Source organism: Trachemys scripta, chromosome 3, assembly GCF_013100865.1.
Source record: "Trachemys scripta elegans isolate TJP31775 chromosome 3, CAS_Tse_1.0, whole genome shotgun sequence".
NCBI lineage: Eukaryota > Metazoa > Chordata > Testudines > Emydidae > Trachemys > Trachemys scripta.
The window spans coordinates 162,044,589-162,070,508 of record NC_048300.1 but is presented as its reverse complement, the minus strand read 5'-3'; the positions used below and the strand labels follow the sequence as shown (position 1 = coordinate 162,070,508).

Genomic DNA, 25,920 nt, shown 5'->3' with positions numbered 1-25,920 from the left:
CGAAGCCCTTTACTTCGATATAAAGGGCTCTTAATATCGATATCTGTACTCCTCCCCGACGAGGGGAGTAGCGCTGAAATCAGTATTGCCATTTCGAATTAGGGTTAGTGTGGCCGCAATTCAAAGGTATTGGCCTCCGGGAGCTGTCCCACAGTGCACCATTGTTACCACTCTGGACAGCAATCTGAACTCGGATGCACTGGCCAGGTAGACAGGAAAAACCCCGCGAACTTTTGAATTTAATTTCCTGTTTGCCCAGCGTAGAGAGCACAGGCGACCATGCAGTCCAAGAATCGAAAAAGAGTACCAGCATAGACCGTACAGGAGGTACTGGATCTGATCAATATATGGGGAGAGGATTCAGTGCTAGCAGAACTACATTCCAAAAGACAAAATGCCAAAACTTTTGATAAAATCTCCAAGGGCATGATGGAGAGAGGCCACAATAGGGACTCACTACAGTGCCGCGTGAAAGTTAAGGAGCTCAGACAAACCTACCAGAAAACCAAAGAAGCAAACGGAAGGTCCGGGTCAGAGCCGCACACATGCCCCTTCTATGCTGAGCTGCATGCAATTCTAGGGGGGGGCCGCCACCCCTACCCCACCTCTGACCATGGATTCCGAGGCGGGGGTAATCTCAGCCATGCCTGAGGATTCTGCGGACGGGGAAGATGAGGAGGAGGATGAGCTCGCGGAGAGCACACAGCACTCTGTTCTCCCCAACAGCCAGGATCTTTTTCTCAGCCTGACTGAAGTACCCTCCCAAGGCAGTATCCAAGACCATGACCCCATGGAAGGGACCTCAGATGAGTTTACCTTTTAAAATATAAAACATGGTTTAAAAGCAAGCGTTTTTTAATGATTAATTTGCCCTGAGGACTTGGGATGCATTCGCGGCCAGTACAGCTACTGGAAAAGTCTGTTAACATGTCTGGGGATGGAGCGGGTCATCTCCATGAAGCTCTCCTGGAGGTACTCCAAAAACCTTTCCACAAGGTTTCTGGGCAGTGCAGCCTTATTCCATCCTCCATGGTAGGACACTTGATCACGCCATGTTAGTAGCAAGTAATCTGGTATCATTGCATGACAAAGCCTGGCAGCGTATAGTCCCAGTGTTTGCTGGTATTCCAGCAACATCCATTATTTATCTCGCTGTGTAATCCTCAGGAGAGTGATATCGCTCATGGTAACCTGGTTGAAATACGGGAATTTAATTAAGGGGACAGAGGTGGCCGTTCCTACTAGGCTGTTTGCCTGTGGCTGAAAAGAAATCCTTCCCTGCAGTTAGCCAAGCGGGGGAAGGGGAAGAGAATCATTGGCACTGAGCTTTTTGCGTTTGGCTGGCAGGGATCTTCCCTGATACCAGCCACGCAGTGGGGGGAGGGGTAAAGCGATGGGGGGGAGGTTAGTTTGGTTTCTGCAGGGATCTTCCCTGATACCAGCCACCACGCGGTGGTGGGGGGAGGGGGGGAAGATAAAGCGATCATCCCAGAGAATTGGATCGGGGGGGAGGGGTAGTTTGGTTTTTGCTGCTGCACGTTAACAGGAAAACTGCAGCACTCAATGGGCTTTGCTTGGTATGTGCGAAAGCAGGGCGCTGCTTTTCTGAAGGCTACAGAAGCCGAAAAACAATAGCTTACCATGGCTGTGTGCAAGACGAATTCTGTTGCCCGGACCTGCGTCTGTGCTCTCTAACACCAAAGCCGCAGGCACTCAATAGTAAGATGCAAAATGCGACCTTGTACCAAAATCACATGTGCTATGTAATGTGAATAGTGTTGTTCACCGTGAAAGAGTATAAGCATTGTTCTGTAAAATGTATCTTTTTAAATACTTCTCTCTCTTTTTTCCCTCCCTCCCGCAGCTGCAAATTTTTCAAGCCTCCTTCCTCCATCCCGAAGGCTATCTCAGATAAGGAGGTGAAAAAAAAAGATGGGAGACGAGATGTTCTCTGAAATCATGGAATCGACCCACAATGAAAGAGCTCATCTGAATGAATGGAAGGACGCGGTTTCAAAGTACAGGAAAGAGGCCAGTGAACGTGAGGACAGGAGGGACCAACGTGAGGACATGAAGGACCAATGTGAGGAGAGGAGAGACGCTCGAGATGAGAGGTGGCAGCAGGAAGATCAGAGGAGGCAGGATGCAACGCTGGGGCTGCTGCATGAGCAAACGCACATGCTCCGGCATCTGGTGGAGCTTCAGGAATGACAGCAGGATCACAGACTGCCACTGCAGACCCTGTATAACCACCCTCCCCCCTCACCATGTTCCATAGCCTCCTCTCCCAGACGTGTAAGAATCCTCCCACTCCACCCCAGTGGACAGCTGAACCAAAAGGCTGTCATTACTTTGAACTTTTTTAGTGGCCTTTTCCTTCCTCCTATCCTCCTCCCAAACCCCACCCAGGCTATCTTGTCAGTTCTCGCCCTCTTTTTATAATCAATTAATCAAGAATAAATGATTTTTAAACGATAGTGACTTTATTTCCTTAGAAAGCAAGCTGTGATCGAAATGGGAGGGTGGGTTGCTTACAGAGAATGAGTCAAGGGGGCGGGTTTTCATCAAGGGGAAACAAACAGAACTTTCACACTGTAGCCTGGCCAGTCATGACACTGATTTTCAAAGCTTCTCTGATGTGCAGTGCTTCCTGGTGTGCTCTTCTAATCGCCCTGGTGTCTGGCTGAGCATAATCAGCGGCCAGGCGATTTGCCTCAGCCTCCCACCCCGCCATAAAGGTCTCCCCCTTACTCTCACAGAGATTGTGGCGCACACAGCAAGCAGCAATAACAATGGGAATATTGGTTTGGCTGAGGTCTGAGCGAGTCAGTAACATGTGCTAGCGTCCCTTTAAACGTCCAAATGCACATTCTACCACCATTCTGCACTTGCTCAGCCTGTGGTTGAAAAGCTCCTGACTACTGTCCAGGCTGCCTGTGTATGGCTTCATGAGCCATGGCATTAAGGGGTAGGCTGGGTCCCCAAGGATAACTATAGGCATTTCAACATCCCCAGCAGTTATTTTCTGGTCTGGGAAGTAAATCCCTTGCTGCAGCCATTTAAACAGAGTACTGTTCCTGAAGACGTGAGCATCGGGAACCCTTCCTGGCCATCCCAGTTGATGTTGGTGAAACGTCCCTTGTGATCCACCAGTGCTTGCAGCACCATTGAAAAGTAGCCCTTGCGGTTTATATACTGGCTGCCCTGGTGTTCCGGTGGCAAGATAGGGATATGGGTTCCATCTATGGCCCCACCACATTTAAGGAATCCCATTGCAGCAAAGCCATCCACTATGACCTGCACATTTCCCAGCATCACTACCTTTGGTAGCAGCAGCTCAGTGGTTGCTTTGGCTACTTGCATCACAGCAGCCCCCACAGTAGATTTGCCCATTCAAATGGATTCCCGATGACCGGTAGCTGTCTGGTGTTGCAAGCTTCCACAGGGCTATCGCCACGCGCTTCTCAACTGTGAGGGCTGCTCTCACCTTGGTATTCTGGCACATCAGGGCAGGGGAAAGCAAATCACAAAGTTCCATGAAAGTGTCCTTACGCATGCGAAAGTTTCGCAGCCACTGGGAATCATCCCAGATCTGCAACACTATGCGGTCCCACCAGTCTGTGCTTGTTTCCCAGGCCCAGAATCGGCGTTCCACGGCTAGAACCTGCCCCATTAATAACATGATCTCCAAAGCGCCGGGGCCCGCGGTTTGAGAGAATTCTGTGTCCATGTCCATATCACTCTCATCGCCGCGCTGCAGTTGCCGCCTCCTCCTCGCCTGGTTTTTCTGGTCCTGGTTCAGTATAAACTGCACGAGAATACGCGAGGTGTTTACAATGTTCATGACTGCTGTCTTGAGCTGAGCGGGCTCCATGCTTGACGTGGTATGGCGTCTGCAGTGCAGTGTTCACCCAGGAAAAAAGGTGCGAAACGGATGTCTGGCGTTGCTTTCCAGGAGGGAGGGGGAGGATGTACCCAGAACCACCAGCAACAATGTTTTTTGCCCCATCAGGCATTGGGATCTCAATCCAGAATTCCAATGGGTGGGGGAGGCTGCGGGAACTATGGGATAGCTATGGGATAGCTACCCACAGTGCAATGCTCCGGAAGTCGACGCTAGCCTCGGTACATGGATGCACACTGCCGAATACTCTGAAACCCGCCGAATTAATGTGCTTAGTGTGGCCGCGTGCACTCGACTTTATACAATGTTTCCAAAAATCGGTTTCTGTAAATTCAGAATAATCCCATAGTGTAGACATACCCATAGAAACCAAAATGGATTCACGCTAATAAAACATTCCTTTTTTTCTGAGCAATCAGGCCATATTTATAACTCCCCTTCCAATACTATAATTTGTAACTTTAAATGTGCAAATTCTTTTTTTTTTTAATAATGTGGAGTACAGACTTGTAGGGATCCAAACCTATAAGTCTTTCTACACAGCATGTGTAACTCATATAACATTTTCATAACTGAAAGGGACATTATCAACCTTTAAATCCTTCCTCAAATATTTGTGCCTGTTTTTAAGAAAAAAAGAAATAACAGCTAACTGAAAAGATTTGAGGAGTGGGAAATCACTATTTTTTTCTAATTTGTTTACTTGTGAATTTTAGAGTACTTTGTGTATACTCAGTTTCACTATTTCCCAAGTAGAGTTAGTTAGTCAATTTAAAGCAGTAGTGACAATAAAAAACATTTTAAAGTGACAAAATCCACAAGAAATGAGACGGGGAAGTCAGTGTCAGGTAAAACAGTATTACGTGGAACTATTTTAATTCACTAGATTTCAAGTGGATGAGGTCCCTGTAAATTTCAAACACTTCACTTCATATTATCTTCTAATCCAGTAGAGAAAACAACTAACTTGACAAATTTTGTGCCAATACTTCAGCACACAAACTAATATAGAGATATTGATTTCTACTGGGGTCAGCACCAATGTCAGGGTTGGACTGAATCATTTTAAAAAAAATTAATCTGAGGGATGCCAGATTCTGCCAGTCTTTTTTATTCTTGTTGTTTGTTTCTTTGGGTTTCTTGTTACAGGGTTGGCCAAAATTTGAGTATCTTTTCTTTAGTTAACAAGGGTGTATTACAGCTAGATGTAACCTGGATCCACCATAATGTTTGCTCCTCTCCCCCACGGCAATTAACATTATGTTCTACACTTGCTGATTCAGAGTTACAGACAGCTCTTGGGCACTGACTGTCCACTTTAGGTAGGTCATGATATGACCCAACCTGAAAGGGATGCCAGGGTTCATCTTCCCTTGTCTTTGTGTTGGCAGCGGTGACTAGCCAGCAGTGATTAGATATGAATTGCTTAGTGTTTCTGTTGCAGCCCTCGCTAGACCAGTGGTTCCCAAACTTGTTCTGCCGCTTCTGCAGGGAAAGCCCCTCAGCCCACCACTGGGAGCCACGATCAGCCGAACCTGCAGACGCAGCAGGTAAACAAACCGGCCCGGCCTGCCAGGGGCTTTCCCTGCACAAGTGGCAGAATAAGTTTGAGAACCACTGCTCTAGACCAAATAATCCTGGTCCCAAGGATCCCTTCTTTGTCAATTAATAGCATAACTGATCATTTGGGGGGAATTCCGTTTAGTGGACTGAGTCCACACACTGTGCCCTGCTAGTGAAAGCCCTTGGAACCTAGGCTGTCTGTCACCATTGGCAGCAAATCTGCTCAGTGGGGGACAGTAGTGCAGACTAACAACAACCCCCCATACTAAGAACCCTGAAGCCAATGAGCACAGTTTAGAAATGGGAAGGGCACATTTAAACAGGTTCAAAATAGCCAGTGCCACTGATTTTAGAGATTTTGCAAAATCCCTAGCATAGACGCTTTATGCTGAGGCAAAGCAGGGCTCACATTGTTGCAACTTAATTTAGTATGTTTCAAGATTGAGCTGTCATCTATACCCCTCTTTGAATATACAGCACGGCTACATTAAGAGTGTGCACTTGTGTAATTACAACAGTGTTATTTTAGTGTTCACAAAGCCTCAGACTTCAAGTACTTCTTTGCTAGAGGTTAGATTTCCCAAAATAATTTCAAAGAGGTGTCAACTCAAATGGGTTCGACTTCCTAGAACATATACACATGCACATACACACACACACACAAACACACACACTTTATATTAGAGGTGGTGAAAAATCTGACACATTTTCAACCAGAAATAGTTATTTGACTAAAATGAAAATGTTCAAGGAAAATTTCTGGGGAAAAAAGAACTCACAAAATATAATTAAGCATTTTTGACTAGCTTTTCCTTACCTAACAAGGAAGTATTATCCCTGCTTTAAATGTTAACCTCAACTTTGTTTTAGATATAGAGCAAATGTGGCACTTCCATAGCGGTACAGTATACAAAATGAAGTGTTCTATAATATATCACCTGCTAAACAGGCATATGAGGGAAATTTAAGGACAGGGGGTAGGCTCAGCAGAGGATTTCTTTGCTTTTGTTGGTTAGGTAACATATACTAATTTTGCTGGATCTAACAGTCAGCAATTTATAGCAATTAAGTTGGGGGGGGTTGGCTCCCCCCACCCAGTGCTTTATGCTGTCATGTATCTTTAAACAAATTAATAAATAAACAAACTGCAATCACTCAAGTGTGAGTTTGTTCTTATTTACTTATCGCACAGCACATAAAATAAACAGCAGTTAAACCAATTCAGTCTAACTCTTTTAAACTTAATTTAAAACCTGGATTCAGATTACCAAAGCTGTTCCATTCAATTTTACTTCACACTGCATGGTCCTGATTTGACAGATCATTTAGGATTCATTTTACTATGTTACTGCTGTAAAATAGCTGATAAAAACACAGCTGTGTTTTAAATATTACAGAATTCATAGTCAGTTATAAAAACACAACCTGTTTTTTTCCTGCTATGTCACTCCAAGTCTTTTCCTTAACCCCTATATCACTAGCAACAGAATAGATTAAATTAAAAAGCTTGACTGACATTTCATAAAGCACCAGCAAGTGATATATTGTCATTTCCAGTCACATTATGTAAGGCTGATCAATTAAAGAAAATTGCAGCTTTAAAGAGTTCTAAATGAAGCTTGGGCATGCATTATTTAGCATGACTTATTAAAAGTATCACTGAAACAGCTACTAGTTCTTTAGTAAGTGGCATTTTTTCCTAAGTCATTCCTGAAAAGCATATAATTATATCTCACTAATATAATTCCTAACTTCAGAAAACATATCAATACAATTATCACAAGTAATCATTTCTATTGATATTTGAATTGGGGCATCTATAAATTATGAATATAAAAAAACCAGACAAAATAATTAATGTCATGAACCTGAACATTTTAAACTGCCATTATAAATATCTCAGTGATATAAATTTAGTAATGAGAATGTGTCTGGGCCAACTGACAAATTGTTGAACTGCCAGATTCATAAAGTCCGGAAACATCATTGGGTATGGGCATTAAGATGATGTGAAGGGTTTCATATTTACCAAATAACTCATTGATTAACTCCATATCCAGCTGGCACCTAGGTCTTTAACCATTGGACTATTTACTCCCACTTTCAAATCTATAAAAACTAATGCCAGAACATATTTTTCCTTTTTACTTTTAAATGGAAACTGAGCCAGAGGTCACATTTCTTCCTACTATTTAAATAACAAAAAAATATTCTAAAAATGTCAAATTTGTTAAGAAACACTATTTTCTTTTTGTTGAGAGTGAGATACATATAGTAAGTATTTACTAATAATATTCTTCTTATGCTAAAACATCTCTACAGACACCAGGAGTGGAACAGCTTCACCATTCATCTCTGTCCATGACTTGTTCTTCCATTAAGCCCACCATGGTCACATTCCTGCATATGATGTCCCACCATCTAGTCGATGGTCGATCTCTAGGTCGAACTGATCTGGGTTATGTTTTCTTTTCTTTTTTTTGGCATTCCATCATCTGTTTATCTTCCATAGTATTCCCATCATTTCAATCTTTTCAATTGCAGCCAATCCCATACCCTGATTTCATGTCCTACTCTCTCTCTTCATTTGTCTGAAAATTATTCCACTTTACACCTGCCATCTTCCAAAGAACTCTCATCTCTATGGTCTCAAGTCTCCTGTTGGCTGTTTCAATTAATATTAAAAGTAACATTTTAATGTAAAAATAATCTGTCACTCAGCAAGTTTCCCCTTTTCATTTCCAAGCCATACTCCTGGATTATAGTCAGAAGGGCATTTTGAAAGAGACTTCCTAAAAATCACTCATAGGTCTCATAATTTGGTTTTCAACTAATATTTTTGTAAAGCAACACCTAGGATTACTACATAACTGAAAGATTCAAGGGGAACTATTTTTTCTATATTTTTCCATTTTGGGTAAAAATTTCAAAAGTAATAAGCAATTTAGAATCCTAATTCCCATTGCAAGTTAATGACTCTTTTGCAATGGGAGATAGGATTCTACATCACTTGGGTACTTTTGGGTGGAGTGGCCTGCCCATGCAGAGCATGTTGGAGCCTTAGTTTATTTCACTGTAGTCAGATTCCCTTATTGGGATATATGACAGCACTTTTGAAATACTCAGTTACACTGTTCCATTATAGTCAGGTTTTCTTTTTTCTGTTGTGGAACTGGGAACCTGGCAGGCTTGAAAGCCCTGGCCTGTGGATTGCCCCAGGCCTGGGTTTCCCTGACTCTGAGGCAGTACAAATAGTGTGAGTCCCCCAGAGGTACAGACCCTGGGAGGTGCTGATATAAAACTCACATTCTTGTCAGTTTCATGGCTGCTATGGAATAGCTGTGCTGAAACTGACATGTGTGTCAATTGTTTGCAGTGTTGTAGCTATATTGGTCCCAAGATATGAAAAAAACAAGGTAGGTGAAGTAATAGCTTTTACTGGACCAACTTCTGTTGGTGGAAGTACAAACTTTTGAGATTCACAGAGCTCTTCCTCAGGTCAGGGGAAGGTAACCAGAGTGTCCAAGGTGAAGCAGATTGCTAAGCATAAGGGGTTCACACATGTTTTAGGAAACCACTTAAAATGAAGTGAGCAGTTAACACCTCTGCAGTCATAGGACAAAGGACATTTTACATGTTTCCTAATATACACAAACAAGGAAACCATGCAGACCCATTATATCTGGCCACTGTATTCTTGCAAAAGAAATATCAGAACTCACAGAAACCACCTTCAAACTACTCACAACACAAAAGGCCCATTTCCTGCAGGATACAACCCACTTCCTCCAGAAACTCCACAACATTAATAACTTTCCTCAGAACACCATCCTTGCCACAATGTATGTTCCTTCCTATACACCAATGTTCCTCACCATGACAGCATTACTACCTGCTTCAAATATCTACAAGACAATGAACAACACTCAGAAATCCCCCCACAAGTACATTGCCAAAATCATCCATTTCATCCTCACGCATAACAACTTTACATTTAACAACAAACACTTTGTCAAAAACATGGGAATAGGCACAGGTGCTAGGATGACTATGCAATATGCCAGAATCCTGTTATAGTCTTGGCCTTCACAACATCCTCTGAGAAACAATTCCACAGGTTGACTCTGTGTTGTATGTTTAAAATGTGTTTATGGAAAATTTAAGGACCTTTCCAGATTTTCACATTTGTTTAAATGATCAATGAAGTGGAGCCTATTATCCCTCTAATTCTTTACTCAGTTAGGCACTGTACACATCTTTTGGCTATCCATGTGAGAAGTTCTGCAATTTGTAGACAATTGTCTTACCTATCATGTCGGCTATCTCCTCTTTTCATCTCCTCAACCTTCTTCATGTTTAGTCTTTTCATAATGCTTCTCCCAAAATCATCTTTTCTGGCCATTGCCTCCATCACATCATCCCTTCTAAGTCACTTCCCTGACTCCCAATTGCATGGTACATAAAATCAGTATTTCTTATCCTTGTTTTCAAGGCACTTCATCACAACCTCTGCCTGCACCTTTGACCTGGTCGCATTTCATGTTTTTCCATGCCCTTCCATCTTTCCTATTGATACATATCAGGGCAAGTGTCTATATACGTGCAGGAGTATGGCCATGATCCCACCTCTCCTATGCATAGCTAGTCAGCCCTGTGCACTCCATAAAAACTTGTATAGCATATCTCTTTTGCTTTCCCCCAAACAATTGAATGACACTTGATTTGCCCAGTCTCTATTCCCTTCCAGTCTAACACTTTTATTCTGAGCTTAAACACTGTAAAGACTCAGGCCTGGTCTACACTAGGCGTTTATGTCGAAGTTAGCGCCGTTACATCGAATTAACCCTGCACCCGTCCACACCGCGAAGGTATTTAGTTCGACATAGAGGTCTCTTTAATTCGACTTCTGTACTCCTCCCCGACGAGGGGAGTAGCGCTAAATTCGACATGGCCATGTCGAATTAGGCTAGGTGTGGATGGAAATCGACGTTAATAGCTCCGGGAGCTATCCCACAGTGCACCACTCTGTTGACGCTCTGGACAGCAGTACGAGCTCGGATGCTCTGACCAGCCACACAGGAAAAGCCCCGGGAAAATTTGAATTTGAATTCCTTTTCCTGTCTGGCCAGTTTGAATCTCATTTCCTGTCTGGACATCGTGGCGAGCTCAGCAGCACTGGCAACGATGCAGAGCTCTCCAGCACTGATGGCAGTGCAAGCTCAGAATAGAAAGAGGGCCCCAGCATGGACTGATCGGGAAGTCTTGGATCTCATCGCTGTGTGGGGCGATGAGTCCGTGCTTTCCGAGCTGCGATCCAAAAGACGGAATGCAAAGATCTATGAGAAGATCTCTAAAGACATGGCAGAGAGAGGATACAGCCGGGATGTAACGCAGTGCCGCGTGAAAATCAAGGAGCTGAGGCAAGGCTACCAGAAGACCAAAGAGGCAAACGGACGCTCCGGATCCCATCCCCAGACATCCCGTTTCTACGAGGCACTGCATTCCATCCTCGGTGCGGCCGCCACCACTACCCCACCACTGACTGTGGACTCTGAGGATGGGATAGTGTCCACGGCCGGATCCTCGGACATGTTAGCGGACGGGGAAGATGAGGAAGGAGATGAGGAGGACGAGGCAGTCGACAGCGCTCACAACGCTGATTTCCCCGACAGCCAGGATCTCTTCATCACCCTTACAGAGATCCCCTACCAACCCTCCCCAGCCGTTACCCCGGACACAGAATCTGGTGAAGGATCATCCAGTAAGTGTTGTAAACATCTAAACATTTATTTGTAACAGAACATGATTATTAACAATGTAAAAAATGGGTTTCTCATGATTACTTTGAATAACTTAACGGTTCAGTCATGGGCAGTGCAAGTATTTCAAAAAAATCTAGCAATGTCCGGTTTTGCATGATTGTCCTGCCCAAGCCGCTCTACTGTGTAGTCCCTGCTACTGCAGCTACAGTAAGATGCGGTCTATATGTCCGGGGATGGAGCAGAAATCCTCCTGGGACATCTCAAGGAAGCTCTCCTGCAGGTAATTTGAAATCCGCTGCATTAGGTTCTTGGGGAGAGCGGCCTTATTGGGTCCTCCGTAGTAGGACACGTTGCCGCGCCACGAGACTAGCAAGTACTCCGGAATCATTGCTTGGCACAGCATGGCGGCATACGGCCCTGGTCTTTGGAGGCTTTCCCGGAGCATTCTCTGTCTGTCGCTCTCAGAGATCCTCATGAGGGTGATGTCGCTCATGAAGACCTGCTTTGAATGAGGTAGGGGAATGTTATTAGTGTTGGCTGGTTTGCAGCCACGCGGTGGAGGCGGGAAAGGGTCAGCCGAAAGGGATCGTTCCCGGGGACAGCCGCGAGGGTGTGGGACAGGAGCAAACTTCCTGCTTGCCGGATTGCTGGCAGCAGGGACCGACATTGATTTCAATGTGAAATGAGGCCATTGCTAATATTAAAGTTTTAAGCTGCCACGAATCTACGGCTTACCATGTCTGCGTGCAAGAGCAATTCCGTTGTCCTGACAGGGTTCTCAAAAGTGCTCTGCAAAACCCCAGACACTGAATGCGAAGGCCGAGAATTCGACCTTGTGCTGAGTGCGCATGTGATAGGTGCTGTGCATGGTCCTGTTCACAGAGAAAGACTATGTTCTTTGTTCACAACTACATTTATCTTTCTGAGGAATTCACTCCCTTTTTCCCATTCCCACAGCCCCATCTGCGACTGTCTCACAACCTAGCCTGTCATCACACTCCCAGAGGCTAGGGAGGATTAGGCATAAGAAGAAGAGGACACGGGAGGACATGTTCTCCGAGCTTATAGCCTGCTCCAGAGCACAGGCAGCACAGCAGACCCAGTGGCGGGAGAACTTGTCCCAAATGCACCAAGCCAACATGGATCGGGAGGAGAGGTGGCGTCAGGAAGACCAGCAGGCGACTCAAACCCTGCTTGGACTACTGAGGGAGCAAACGGACACGCTCCGGCGCCTTGTGGATGTTCTGCAGGAACGGAGGCAGGAGGACAGAGCCCCGCTGCAGTCCATCTCTAACCGCCCTCCCCCGCCACCAAGTCCCATACTCCCTTCACCCAAAGTGCACAGAAGGAGAGGCGGCAGAGTCCCTGCTAACTCTCACTGCACCCCTGCAGAGAGCTCGAGCAGCAGAAGGCTCTCAGTCCCCAAAGTTTGACAAGTTCTTTCCTTCCCGCCTGACACAAGCCCCCGTCCAAGTTTCACTTCCCAGTCCCCTGTGTAGTTGTTAATAAAAAATATGTTTCTGTTAACTACTGTTTCGATCATGTTCTTTTGGAGGAGGGGGGGAAAGGGGGTTGGTAATTGGACAGGACAGTCACCTTTGGCAGGGTACATAGTCGGGGGCAGGCACAGCAGCAGGGCACATACATAGTGCAGTGATGCAGTGACTACTTACCCTGGTTAGTCTGGGAGGTTCTTTTCATGTTATGTGGTGGGAGGTGGGTTGCTCTGTGACTTTGTGGCACGGGAGGGCAGTTAGAGATCTGAAGCGGCGGTCCTTAGGCAGGATCACAGAGCCACACAGCAGGGGATCTGTAAGCGTCCCCCCCCGCCACAAAGTCACATAGTACCCCCATACACACAGTCCCTATCAGGAGGGGTGACAGGCTCCGTTGAAAGAACCATCCCACCGCACCGGAGCCTGTCAGTCCTTCAGTTTAGAAGCTGCATTCGCGCGACTACACTACACCCGCTCCGCACCACAGTCTGCGTCCCAGTTTTAAAAAATTCCCGCGAAAACAGTATTACAGAAAACGGTGTGCTTTAACAAAGTAGAACTATTTTTATTTTGAAACGTGTGTTGGAAGTGGGGTGAAGGCTTCTCTGTACACAAAATTAGAAAGTCACAGGTTACCCTGCTCACTCAGGAACTTTGCTTTCAAAGCCTCCCGGATGCACAGCGCTTCCCGCTGGTCTCTTCTAATCGCCCGGCTGTCTGGCTGTGAGTAATCAGCAGCCAGGCTAATTTCCTCAACCTCCCACCCCGCCATAAAGGTCTCCCCCTTGCTCTCACAGAGATTGTGGAGCACACAGCAAGCTGCTATAACAATGGGGATATTGGTTCGCTGAGATCACAGCGAGTCATCAAGCTTCTCCATCTCCCCTTGAGACGTCCAAAAGCACACTCCACCACCATTCTGCACTTGCTCAGCCGGTAGTTGAAGAGTTCTTTTTCAGTGTCCAGGGCACCTGTATAGGGCTTCATGAGCCAGGGCATTAGCGGGTAGGCTGGGTCCCCGAGGATGACTATAGGCATCTGCACATCCCCAACAGTTATTTTGTGGTCCGGGAAGTAAATACCTTGCTGCAGCCGTCTAAACAGACCAGAGTTCCTGAAAACACGAGCGTCATGAACCTTGCCCGGCCATCCCACGTAGATGTTGGTAAAACGTCCCCTGTGGTCCACCAGTGCTTGCAGCACCATGGAAAAGTAGCCCTTTCTGTTAATGTACTGGCTGGCCTGGTGGTCCGGTGCCAGGATAGGGATGTGAGTTCCATCTATGGCCCCACCGCAGTTTGGGAATCCCATCGCTGCGAAGCCATCTATGATCGCCTCCACGTTTCCCAGGGTCACTACCTTTGGCAGCAGTACATCAACGATTGCCTTGGCTACTTGCATCACAACAACCCCCACGGTAGATTTGCCCACCCCAAACTGGCTCGCGACTGACCGGTAGCTGTCAGGCGTTGCAAGCTTCCAGAGGGCTATGGCCACTCGCTTATGGACAGTCAGGGCTGGTCGCATCCGGGTGTCATTGCGCTTCAGGGCAGGGGACAGCAACTCACAAAGTTCAAGGAAAGTTCCCTTCCGCATGCGGAAGTTTCGCAGCCACTGTGATTCATCCCAGACCTGCAGCACTATGCGGTCCCACCACTCAGTGCTTGTTTCCCGTGCCCAGAATCGCCGTTCCACGGCATCAACATGACCCATTGCCACCGTGATGTCCTCGGCGCTGGGTCCCCTGCTTTCTGAGAGGTCTGTGCTACTCTCACACTTCAGGCCATCACCGCGTTGACGTAGCCTCCTCGCCTGACTTTTCTGCATCTGCCTCAGGGCAACCTGTATGATAAGCTGCGAGGCGTTGAGAGCGGCCACAACTGCAGCGATGGTTGCAGCGGGCTCCATGCTCACAGTGCTGTGGCGTCCGCGCTGTCAATGACTTGAAAAGTGCGCGAAATGATTTCCCGCCGGCGCTTTCAGGGAGGGAGGGAGGGCGGGAGTGAGTGATGGATGGATGACGACAGTTACCCAAAGGCACCCTCGACACATTTTTTTACCCAGAAGGCATTGGTGGCTCGACCCAGAATTCCAATGGGCAGCGGGGACTGCGGGAACTGTGGGATAGCTGCCCACAGTGCACCGCTTCCAATGTCGACGCTTTCCCCGTTAGTGTGGACTCACAAAGTCGAATTACTGTCCTTAGTGTGGACACACACGTTCGACTTTGCAATATCGATTCCAAATATTCGATTTAAGTAAAATCGAACTACTCTCGTAGTGTAGACAAGGCCTCAGATCATTTAGATAAACAAAATAGCCTGTTCCAATGCCTTAGCGATACAAGAATATTTGGTGTTCTCCTCTGGGGAAGGAAATCTTTCATAGATTCTTCCACATCTATTTGTGTAATGCAACGTCCCTGGGTGAGTGTAACATAAGGAATCCCTTATATCAACTGGCAGAGGGCATAAGGGATGCCTAGTGTGGTAAGTGAAGGCCCTGATAAAGGCCCAGTATGAGGCCTGAGGCCTGAACCAAACTAAAGTAATGGTCAAGACTTTGCTAACATAAACAAAGTTAAACTGTGAGCCAGAGGCAGGCCCTGCTCACAGAAGTAGGCAAGGAAAGGGCTGATGCTGCATAAATATATATTCACCTAGCAAAGTTAAAGTATAAACATGGTACCAAGACATACCATACAAGAACATTCCACAGATAACATGGAACAGGCCGACCCATCCCAATGACAGGGGCAAAAGGGTAAAATGATGAATAGAGTTGTTTTGATCGAACCAATGTACAAGGTGAGAGGCGGCACCTTACTACGTAGAGGGGTTGTACCTTGCTACGTAGAGGGGTTGCACCTCAATACGTCAGGAGTGATGTGTAACTTGTTTGTATCTCTGTATAAGAATGCATCCCTGAGTGGGTGTCTTTGTCCAGCCGAGGGGGCAGTGGAAAGTCCCGCCACTGAGCTGAGTCCATTGCCGAGCGGCACTTTCTAGCAGTATGCCCGGTAGACTAAGTAATCTACGGGGAACTGAAATTGTGTCAGGGTCGTAATAAACCTGGCTGAGGTGCCTTCGTACCTTACTAGACTCTGTGGTTATTGGGGGTTCTCGTCGGGTTTGCTGTGTCAGCTATCTGCAGAGCTGGGGCAGCACACAGAGGGAACACACGCACGCAGCTGAGTGATATCAACAGGAGAAAGCAGAAGCACCACACCGGTAGCATCTCACAACACTGGTGACCCCGACCGCTGATCTGGTGAGTAAGCAAAACTGCCGTTGTGTGCTACCACTGCTCCAAGCCTGCAAGCTCTGAGATAAATAAGCATAGGATAGGTATCTTGCCCTTAAACAGGCACCTCCATGAACCATCACCTTTATAAAACTATAGTACTAGGCAACACTATTGCAAAACTATTATGTATATATGAATATCACATGTTGCAGTGTTTTGCACCATCTCTGTAGAATACCATCATACCTTTAACAAGGACATTCTGAACTCTGTGAAGAGAGGGATCAGGGTGCTACTGCTCAGGGAAACAATGCTACAAGAGCCGCATCAGGCATATGTGCCACAGCAGCAAGGTGAAAGAGCCAAAGAAGAGAAAGGCAGTAACAGCATAGTGATGGAGGTATGCTAGGGGGTGAGAGAGAGACGTTGGGGGGTGAGAGAGATCTTTGACATAAATGAGCAAAAATGGAAGAGTAGAAGAAATGAAGGGATTTGGAGGCACACAACTGAAAGATTTGACCCTGCCAGCTGAACTTTGCAACATGTCTGCAACACCAGCCCTACATCACCTGGATATCAAGTTCTCCTATGGCAGGGAATTACTCAACTGACCACTCAGGCCAACTTTAAGGCTTTTTTGTGTGCTGTGTACTGGGGTCAAGATTCTAGGCTTTTGTTTGTGTGTCTTTTTTAAATGGATTTAATGTCAGTGCAGAAGGAGAAAAGTGCTTTGTGGGGATAGCTATCCAAGCATTCCCCTCCATCTTTTTGTATATGTGAACTGCCCAGTTAACCAATCCAGTAGTAGAAGAAATAGCCATGACTACTCTGACTTACCTTATGAAAGCACATGGACAATTTTTAGCAGTGCTTCCACTTTTTGTCACATGCCTGGTAACTCTCTCTTTTTCAGCTGTTTTCTAGCCTGCTGGCAAAGTGGTTTCCATTAAAAAGGAAATCTATCTAAAACTATTTTTTCTCATTGCACTATTATATTCCAGTGCCAGGAAAATCTGCCGTAGTCGAATTAACTTAAAATATATTTTTTTATGGCAGAGTAGCTAAGCTACCTCAAAACTACACACTAGCTAGACCTTCACTGTGCTGCCAGAATTCCTGAATGACATCATATAATCTGCTCTGCAATTCTATTCCATAAAGTATCACTTGAGCACTATACTTTTAGTGATGTTGTTTGAAGCCTGCCACAACTGTTCAGAAAAGTGAATAGTTAACAAAATACAAGACTGAGGTTGCAATTTCCCCAGCCTGAGTCATGTATCTCTATAGAAATGCCACTTTGTTCAGCAAGTACATAATTACTTGACAACAGTTGTTAATGCACCTGAAAATATTAAGGAAAGTAATTGCAAAAGTAGCAGAACATGGATTTTAAAATGCAGTAATCCAGTGTCTCTACTTATACAATTCAGTCATTGAATAATTTCTCTGATGGGTGGGAAAAAGATCACTCCGTTACAGAGGGCCCATACAAGGCTCTGCAGTTCATTTAGTCCTTGCCCTGCTTTAGAGACGTTTTTAGGGCTTCATCTGACTCTTCTTCAATGGGGTGAATTCCATGGTATGGTTCACTTAGGAACAGAAGGTGCACTTAATTTCATTCCAGTTTTTAAAATACTCAGTTCCACTGATATTCCCTCTACTTAAAATTGGAAATACAGCTAGAATTAGTAATATTTCTCAAAACAGAAGGTATTTAGAGCACCCTGCAGAGTATCAAAAAGAAAAAAGTGTTTTCAGACTGATGCTCAGTTAACACCATTAACTTAAAAAAGTTCAGACAGAAGTGTAAATTTTACCAACTATTATTGAAGAAAAAGATTACTACAACTGACAGATTTGAAAAAAAGTCACACATTTTCTTCTTGTTTTCAATTTAAGAAAATATATGCCCATGCTGCTCCAAACTGAATATACATACACTGGATATGGTTGAAACTTTTGTGAGATTTGTCTTTATTAACAACTTAATAATCGAGATTTTTTTCCCTCCTTTTTTATAAATTTCACTATTTAGAGTACTTCTATATAGATTATTAAAGCTTTCAATGAAAGGTATTCTTGACAGAAACTATTACAGATGGGAATGGATTAAGAATCTGGGCTATTCTGGTCCTGATATAGCAGAAGTAAAAAAAAAAAATCAGTACCTGCCAGCTATTTCTACACTATGACAAATGTTGGCAATCGCCACTTTAATTGTGACCACTATCTGCGGTACTCACACAGAGTGAGCAAATTGATTTTTTTTGTTTTGGTGGCCAAACTGAAAAATCCCCCAAAATTGTTTCACGTCAATTACAAATGGTTTTTTTTTTTTTTTTTTTTTCTCATCAAACTGAAAAACATTCATGGGGGAGGGAGGGTGTATCGAACAAAACATTGTTTGACTCAAAACAAGTTTCCCTTTTTTTCTTTTTGATTGCTTTGTTTCATTTTGAGGTGGTTTATACCCTCTTTTTAAACTAAAATTAGCTAAATTTCTAAATGAAATGTCATTTTGAAACAAAAAGTCATAACATTTCAATTCAGAAATATCGAAACTAAACCTTTTGAAACTAAACAGTCTGTTTTAAAATAAAATCTAGCAAAAACTATTCACCAATTTTGATCTGTATTCATGAATATGGTCGGCTGACCCCAAACTGCATTTTTGATGCATAAACTATTCATTTTTTAAAAATTGCCCAGGTCTACATCTATCACTGTAATATCTGAGCACCTCACTGTCTTTAATGTATTTATCCACACCAAACCCCTGAGAGTTAGGGAAGTACTATGAATCCCAATTTATACAGGGCTACAATTCCACCATTGCACAGGTTTATATTTTAGATAAAACAATATAGTTTAATGACATTAAGAAAAATAATGGTCAGTTAACACAGAACTAGTGAATTCAACAAGTTACGTTAGCATTACCTATAACCATCCTAAAATAAAAACATATTCTATTTCATCACTATCTTAGTCTTCTTTGTATTTATTTTAATTCATATAGGTAAATGTTTTCTCCATTAATTCACATTTTGTACCTCTGCAAAATGGAGCTGGAAAATCCCACGATGCACCATTTCCAGGACTCACAATACATGTTAACATTGCATGGCCCTCCAGGATGTAGCCTGAGATACAGCTATATCTAATTTTGTCTCCTATATTGAACCTTGATCCATGAAGTACTCCTTTAGGTATTTCTCCCGGGTTTCCACAAGTGTGGCTAGGTAGAACTGTTGAAATAAAAAGAAGAGAAAAAAGTTACAGTTAAATCTTATGGGAAAATAGATAATTCATATTACATTATAAGTGACATAAAATCCTTACTGAATCACTGTTAAACACTTTTTTTTCTGCTTTGATTTTTAATATAAAAAACCTGTAATTGAACCATGGAATGTATTTTCACAAGAGGTAAGATTTACTATGGATCTCACCACTTTCACAACTACATTTCAAACTCAATCCTTGGAGATAGCATTCTCTCAATAAGTTCTTCACACGTCCATTGACTCACACAGACAAACAACAAAATGCTATATAAATCAAGCTAATTCTCCCACAAGCTGGGACAGAATATTCTTAAATACTCCAGAAACTGTCAAATAGATAATCAGATGATGACACAATAGAGACAATATTCAAAATATTCCACGTATTAGAAGATTTCTTATTTTTAAGAAATAGCCTGCTCAATCTTGTTGACATCAATCTAGGAGTAGACAGAAAATGCGGAAATGACTAAAAAAATAATGTTAGAGTGGGGAGAATGGACAGAATTCTTACTTTTTTGCAGAAAAATCTCTACCATTTGAAAGCATTGTTCTTTTGATGCAGACTGTTTAAACTACCAATCAATTTTAGCAATGAATCCATCAACCTACAAAAAAGACCACTGTTTTGGTGACCTAGCAGTGGTCTCTATTTATATGTCTGTTGTTTTAGGAACAAAGATATAGGACCAGAACAGTCCTCCTGCATCTTGTCCAATCCCCTGCTATCAGAGTCAATCCCAAAACAATACAGCTAAAATTGTTTAAAACATTTAGTGTTGGAATTCTGTGTGTATATTTGACAGTTGTATTCAATGGAATATCCATTGGAATGTATTGAAACATCAGAGTACATGAGGTAGATGCATTCAGCAGAAAAGTAGGAGCAAGGAATGGTTTAGTCTAATTCATGGTTCAGCTTCCAAATGTGTGTGTGGTGGTGGGAAAATCATTTAACCTCTCTGTTCAGTTTCCCCACTTGCAAAATAAAGACAGCAATTCTTACCTCACAGGGGTGTTGAGAGGATTAATTAGTTAATATCTGTACAGCACTTTGGAGACATAAAGCACTACATCAATGCTAATTATCCGGTATGTCCCACTGCATTAGACAAGTGCATTTGCTGGATGCATATCCCATGTTTTTCATCAGTATAGCCGTTAGCAGCATTGGCATTGAAATGGTCATAATTACACTTAACTCAAAACCCCATCAAAATATAGAAAGCAAGTTCAGATTATAGGTCCAAACTTTCAAGAATGCATTGATTCCTAAAACATTAAAATACTACTACTTTACACTTATGCAATTCTTTTCACCAGAGGCTCTCAAAGCACTTGACAAACATTAAATGTGGTAATTAAGTCACGCAACACTCTGGTGAGATAGGCAAATATTCTGCTTACTTTATAGATGGGTAGGTAAACTAAGCTACAGAGGGGTTATATGATTTTCTAAAAGCAGTGCAGTGAGTCAGTTGCAAGGCTGGGAATAAAACCTCCTGTCTCCTGCTTGAACCAATATGTCACACTAATGTTATGTGCAACCAGAAAAGCTAGAAACTTCATTGTTTCCAGAATGAAGATAAAGCTTACAGAAAAACAACCTAGAAGATACCTTCATATCAACTAATTTCATAGATTCATAGGATTGGAAGGGAGCTTGCGATATCATCTAGACCAGCCCTGTTAGATGTGTGTCTAACCTGCTCTTAAAAATCACTAGTCATGGAGATTCCACAACCTCCCTAGGCAATTTAGTCCACTGCTTAACTACCCTGACAGTTAGGAAGTTTTTCCTAATGTCCAACCTAAACTGCCCCTGCTGCAATTGAAGGCCATTGCTTCTTGTCCTATTCTCAGAGGTTAAGGAGAACATTTTTTCTCCCTCCTCCTTGTAACAACCTTTCATGTACTTGAAAACTGTTATCATGCCCCTCTCAGTCTTCTCTTCTCCACAAACCCAATTTTTTCAATCTTCCCTCAGAGTTCATGTTTTCTAGACATTTAATCATTTTTGTTGCTCTTCTCTGGACTTTCTCCCATTTGTCCACATCTTTCCTGAACTGGACACAATACTACAGTTGAGGCCTAATCAGCGCGAAGTAGAGAGGAACAATTACTTCTCGTGTCTTGCTTACAACACTCCTGCTAATATATCCCAGAATGATGGGGTTTGGGGTTTTTTTGCAACAGCGTTACACTGTTGACTCCCATTTAGCTTGTGATCCACTATGACCCCCAGATTTCTTTGTGCAGTACTCATTCGTAGGCAGTCATTTCCTGTTTTGTATGTGTGCAGCTGATTGTTCCTTCCAAAGTGGAATATTTTACATTTGTCCTTTATTGAATTTCTTCCTATTTACTTCAGACCATTTCTTCAGTTAGGATAAAAATTCAAAACAATCCTCCCAAGCACTTGCAATCCCTCCCAGCTTGATATACTCCACAAACTTTATATGTGTACACTATGCCATTATCTAAATCACTGATGAAGATATTGAACAGAACTGGACCCAGAACTGATCCCTATGGGACCCCACTCAATATGCCCTTCCAGCTGGATCTGAACCGTTGATGATTATTCTCTGGGAACAGTTTTCCAATCAGTTATGCACCCCCATTTTAATCTCTCCATCAAGGTTGTATTTCCCTAGTTTGTTTATGAGAAGGTCATGCAAGGCAGTACCAAATGCCTTACTAAAGTGAAGATATACTACACCTACCACTTCCCTCCATCCACAAGGCTTGTTACTCTGTCAAAGAAATTGACAGAGTGACATGATTTGTTCTTGCCAAATCCATGCTGACTGTTACTTATCACCTTATCTTCTAGGTGGTTGCAAACTGATTGCTTAATTATCTTTCTGGGTACTGAAGTTAAACTGATGGTCTGTAATTCTCTGGGTTGTTCTTATTCCCCGTTTTATAGATGGGCAAATATAGTGCCATTTTCCAGTCCTCTGGAATCTCCCCTGTCTTCTGTGACTTTTGAGATAATCTGTAATGGCTCAGGAGCCTCAGTCAGCTCCTTGAGTATCCCAAGATGTATTTCATCAGGCCCTGGTGACTTAAAGATATCTAAGTAATTTTTAGCTTGTTCTTTCCCCATTTAGGCATCAGATCCTACCTCGTTTTCACTGTCATTCATTATGTTAGACGTCCAATCACTACTAAACTTTTTAGTGAAAAGCGAAACAAAAAAAAATCATAGGTTTTGTGATGTTTGTTTAGATTGCACTTATTTATGGTGAAAAAATGTAAGGAAAGTCATATTTAATTATATGTAGGAAAAATGTAACACTAAAAGTGATGTATTTCACATAAATACAAGGTGAGGTCATTTTACAAGCTTAGAGTAATTGGCTGTGAATATAAACATTATAATGCATTATCACTCAGACTGATTTGTAAATTGGGTAATAAACACATTATACATTAACAAGTAATTTAATAGCTTTCCAAGTTAAGATGGCTATATTTAAAAAGATGATTTTTAGCAATGACTTTTGTTAGAAAATGGTTTGGGAAAACCAGAGCTGTTTTTGATCGTGCAAGACAGAACAGGTCAAACTTGCAGAAGTCCCTTTGTTTATTTCTCAGGACTTTTATTACATGGCTTAGATTCAGATTTATTACATGGCTTGGAAGCAAGAGCCTACCTGTTATTTTTCAAATGCAATTCTTAATACACAGAGTACTATAACAGTTGAAAAAAGTGGGCATATTTAGTCTACAGAATAGAACACTCTGGGTTGGACTTGATAACAGTTTTCAAATATGTAAGTTTATTGTAAAGAGGACTGATCAATTGTTCTCCATTTCCAAGGGTACGACGAGAGGTAATCAGCTCCGTTTGCACCAAGAGAGATTTAAGTTAGATATTAAGAAAAACTTTCTATTATAAGGATAATTAGACACTGGATTACATTACCAAGGGAGATTGTTGAATCCCTGTCATTGAAGGTTTATAAGAACAGATTAGACAGACACCTGTCAGGGATGATCTAGCTATACTTGGTCCTGCCTCAACACAGGGGACAGGAATAGATAACCTCTTGTGGTCCCTTCCAGTGCTACATTTCTATGATTCCATAATCTGTTGCAGTTTCAACATAGGTCAGTTTCTGTAGTACTGTTCGTACAACTCAGTTTCAAAGAATGGGTGTGCTATCTAAAAAGTACATTAATCATAGGTATCTTGTATTCTGACAAACTGCATTCTCAAGTAATAAGATATCACAGCCAGTCTAAGGGTTATTTACACACCTGCCAAATATATATAATGGCTGGCACTGGCTAACACCTGACAAAATCATACTGCACCAACTCCACCTGCTCTCCATGTACAAAAGCTATTCTAAGGTATGACTTTTGTCAGACTATGGGGTTTTCCTAACTCTGCATCTGTGAAGAACCACTAGAAATAATGGGGCCTGATTTCTGAGGATGGCACATATTTTGCAAAAACCTCTTGAAAATAGTACAAGATGAGTGATCTGAGAATGACAGCCAAGCTCAATAAAATATGTAATAGTTCACAAGATGCCACCGCTTGTCAAGATGAAGCATTGGATTACATTATTTATGTCCTTTTCTAAAAATGTCATCAAAGTAAATTTGAGTAGCTGCACAGGTCAATCTACACAATTTTTACTGTTTCGAGGTGTGCACATAAAATGTATTAGGCCTCTGAAGCTTCATAAAAAATATGTAACACAGAGGTACCTTTGATTATTTAAATTCCAGCTGATCAAAGCTATCATATGCAAAGGTCAGAGATCTACCTTAAGATTTGACTTCAGCAGATAAGGGAGGTGGGATATAAGCTCCTCAATAAAAGGTCATTCACCTGCTGTGTTAATAAGGTCTACAGAACAAATGCTGTTTCCTATACAATTTACCAACTGTGCAGCCACTCACATGTAGAGCTTATAAACTCTGCAGGCTCCTGGATCCTCATTTATGAAATCCCTTAATTATCTGAAGTTATTTAGTATCCACTGTGACATTGAGGGCAGTCAAGGTAGTACTGCATTGAAGATAAAGGCTTTCAGAAACTGAGCTGACCTATTATTGTTCTTGAGAAACTTTTCCTATGTTTGACTTACTGCAGAGAACTGCCTTTCATTTAGATGAAAGTCAATAGATAGAGCCTAGTGTTTAAAGCATCAGAATAATACTGGTGTTTAATAAGCAGATATATAGTTAAATTTGATGGCCAAGGTATAGCCCAAGGAGTTCTACAGTCCCATCTTCACTTTTAGCATCCTGGCATTGACCAGGAAGTCTACAGGCCTCAGTTCAGATCAAAATGGGTCATGGCATGCTGGGACCTATTGTCTCAAGAAACCATATTGCCATGTGAAGAAAGCTGCACTTTGTTCCATTTTTGTGCACCGCAAAAGCTCCTATCAAGTTGTCATTGTGACCCCTGCATGGATAAAGTTTGGGCTCCCCCAGTTGTAAACATTAGCTATCACTCTAATTATGCTCACAGAAAAGTCATTCAGTAAAACTGTGTAACTACATATGGTAACAATTCAATGACTTAATTAGGATGTCATATCAATTGTTTAACCCAATCTTTTAAATCATTAGATGCAAGTTATATTAAAACCCTTTCCAAGGAAAAAGTGAAAAATACAGTGTTAAAATAGAGGATTAGTACTCATTAATGTACAGTGACAAAAGGCTATACCACATAAGGTCTGCAAAAATTTAGCTGAGGACTGGCAGCATTTTTCAAGAGTGCATACAATCAATGAAATTTCATTAAACACATTCATTTGCAAACTAGGTCCCTGATGGCCTGTATCAGACTGTTTACATTTTGACTTTTTGATACTCTCGCTGAAGCTTAAAACTCCAAGTATATGCACTATGTAAACCACTACAAACATGAACTAACAGAATCTTAAATGTGTTAGTTTGTTCCCTGCCTGGAGATGAACTATGTGCTTTCGTTGCTAGGGATTTTCTTACATTTAAAAATCTGTGTGTATTGTTTCTGATGATTGCCTTTAAATCTTTTACTAGACCCACTTAGTTTCTTTACCAGCTACTTGAGAATACTGGTCACATATTCACCATAACACAGGAAGAATCACAAACACACACCAACACAGATTATGGCATATTGAAATCAAAATATATATCATGGCTTCTTGTAATGAACACAATCAACTGCTATGATTCTAATCTATATATGTTCTTCTACTTCTTTCATCACTGTAATATCTGAGCACCTTCCATTTGTGCATTAAGCAATGTGATTCCACATCTGTCACATGTTGTTTGTTCTCTCAACCTTTCCTCAGGGGTAGAAGTGAGTTAGTGGAGTGTCTGGTTTTGATAACGTTTTAGGGGTATTTTTTTTATATATTGCAATGTATTTATGTTAGAAAAGACAATAGTCAAAGAAATATACCTTTCACTTGGAAAGGAAGGCAGTGAATTTTGAGATAGACCGAGTGTCATTAGCTTTAAATGGGAATTGAACATCTAAATGCATTAAAGGGACTTTGAGAAGCTACAAAACCAACTGCTTGACTGCTGCTGAACATATCAGGTATATACTGAGTCTGACAACGATTTCAGTGGCATGTGGTGTAACATATCCGGCTATGCAGATGTCTTGACCATCAGCTACACTATGC

General features: G+C 42.5%; 1 protein-coding gene across 1 annotated transcript in view; it reads right to left on the bottom strand.

Annotated features, from left to right (window-relative positions):
• LOC117875514 (CUB and sushi domain-containing protein 1-like) overlaps positions 1 to 25,920 on the bottom strand; it is a 1,845,931-nt gene that overhangs the window by 979,214 nt on the left and 840,797 nt on the right. The window contains exon 4 of the mRNA XM_034766897.1: positions 19,028 to 19,222. Within this exon, the coding sequence (XP_034622788.1) occupies positions 19,028 to 19,222 (195 nt within the window). The remainder of the gene's footprint in view (positions 1 to 19,027; positions 19,223 to 25,920) is intronic.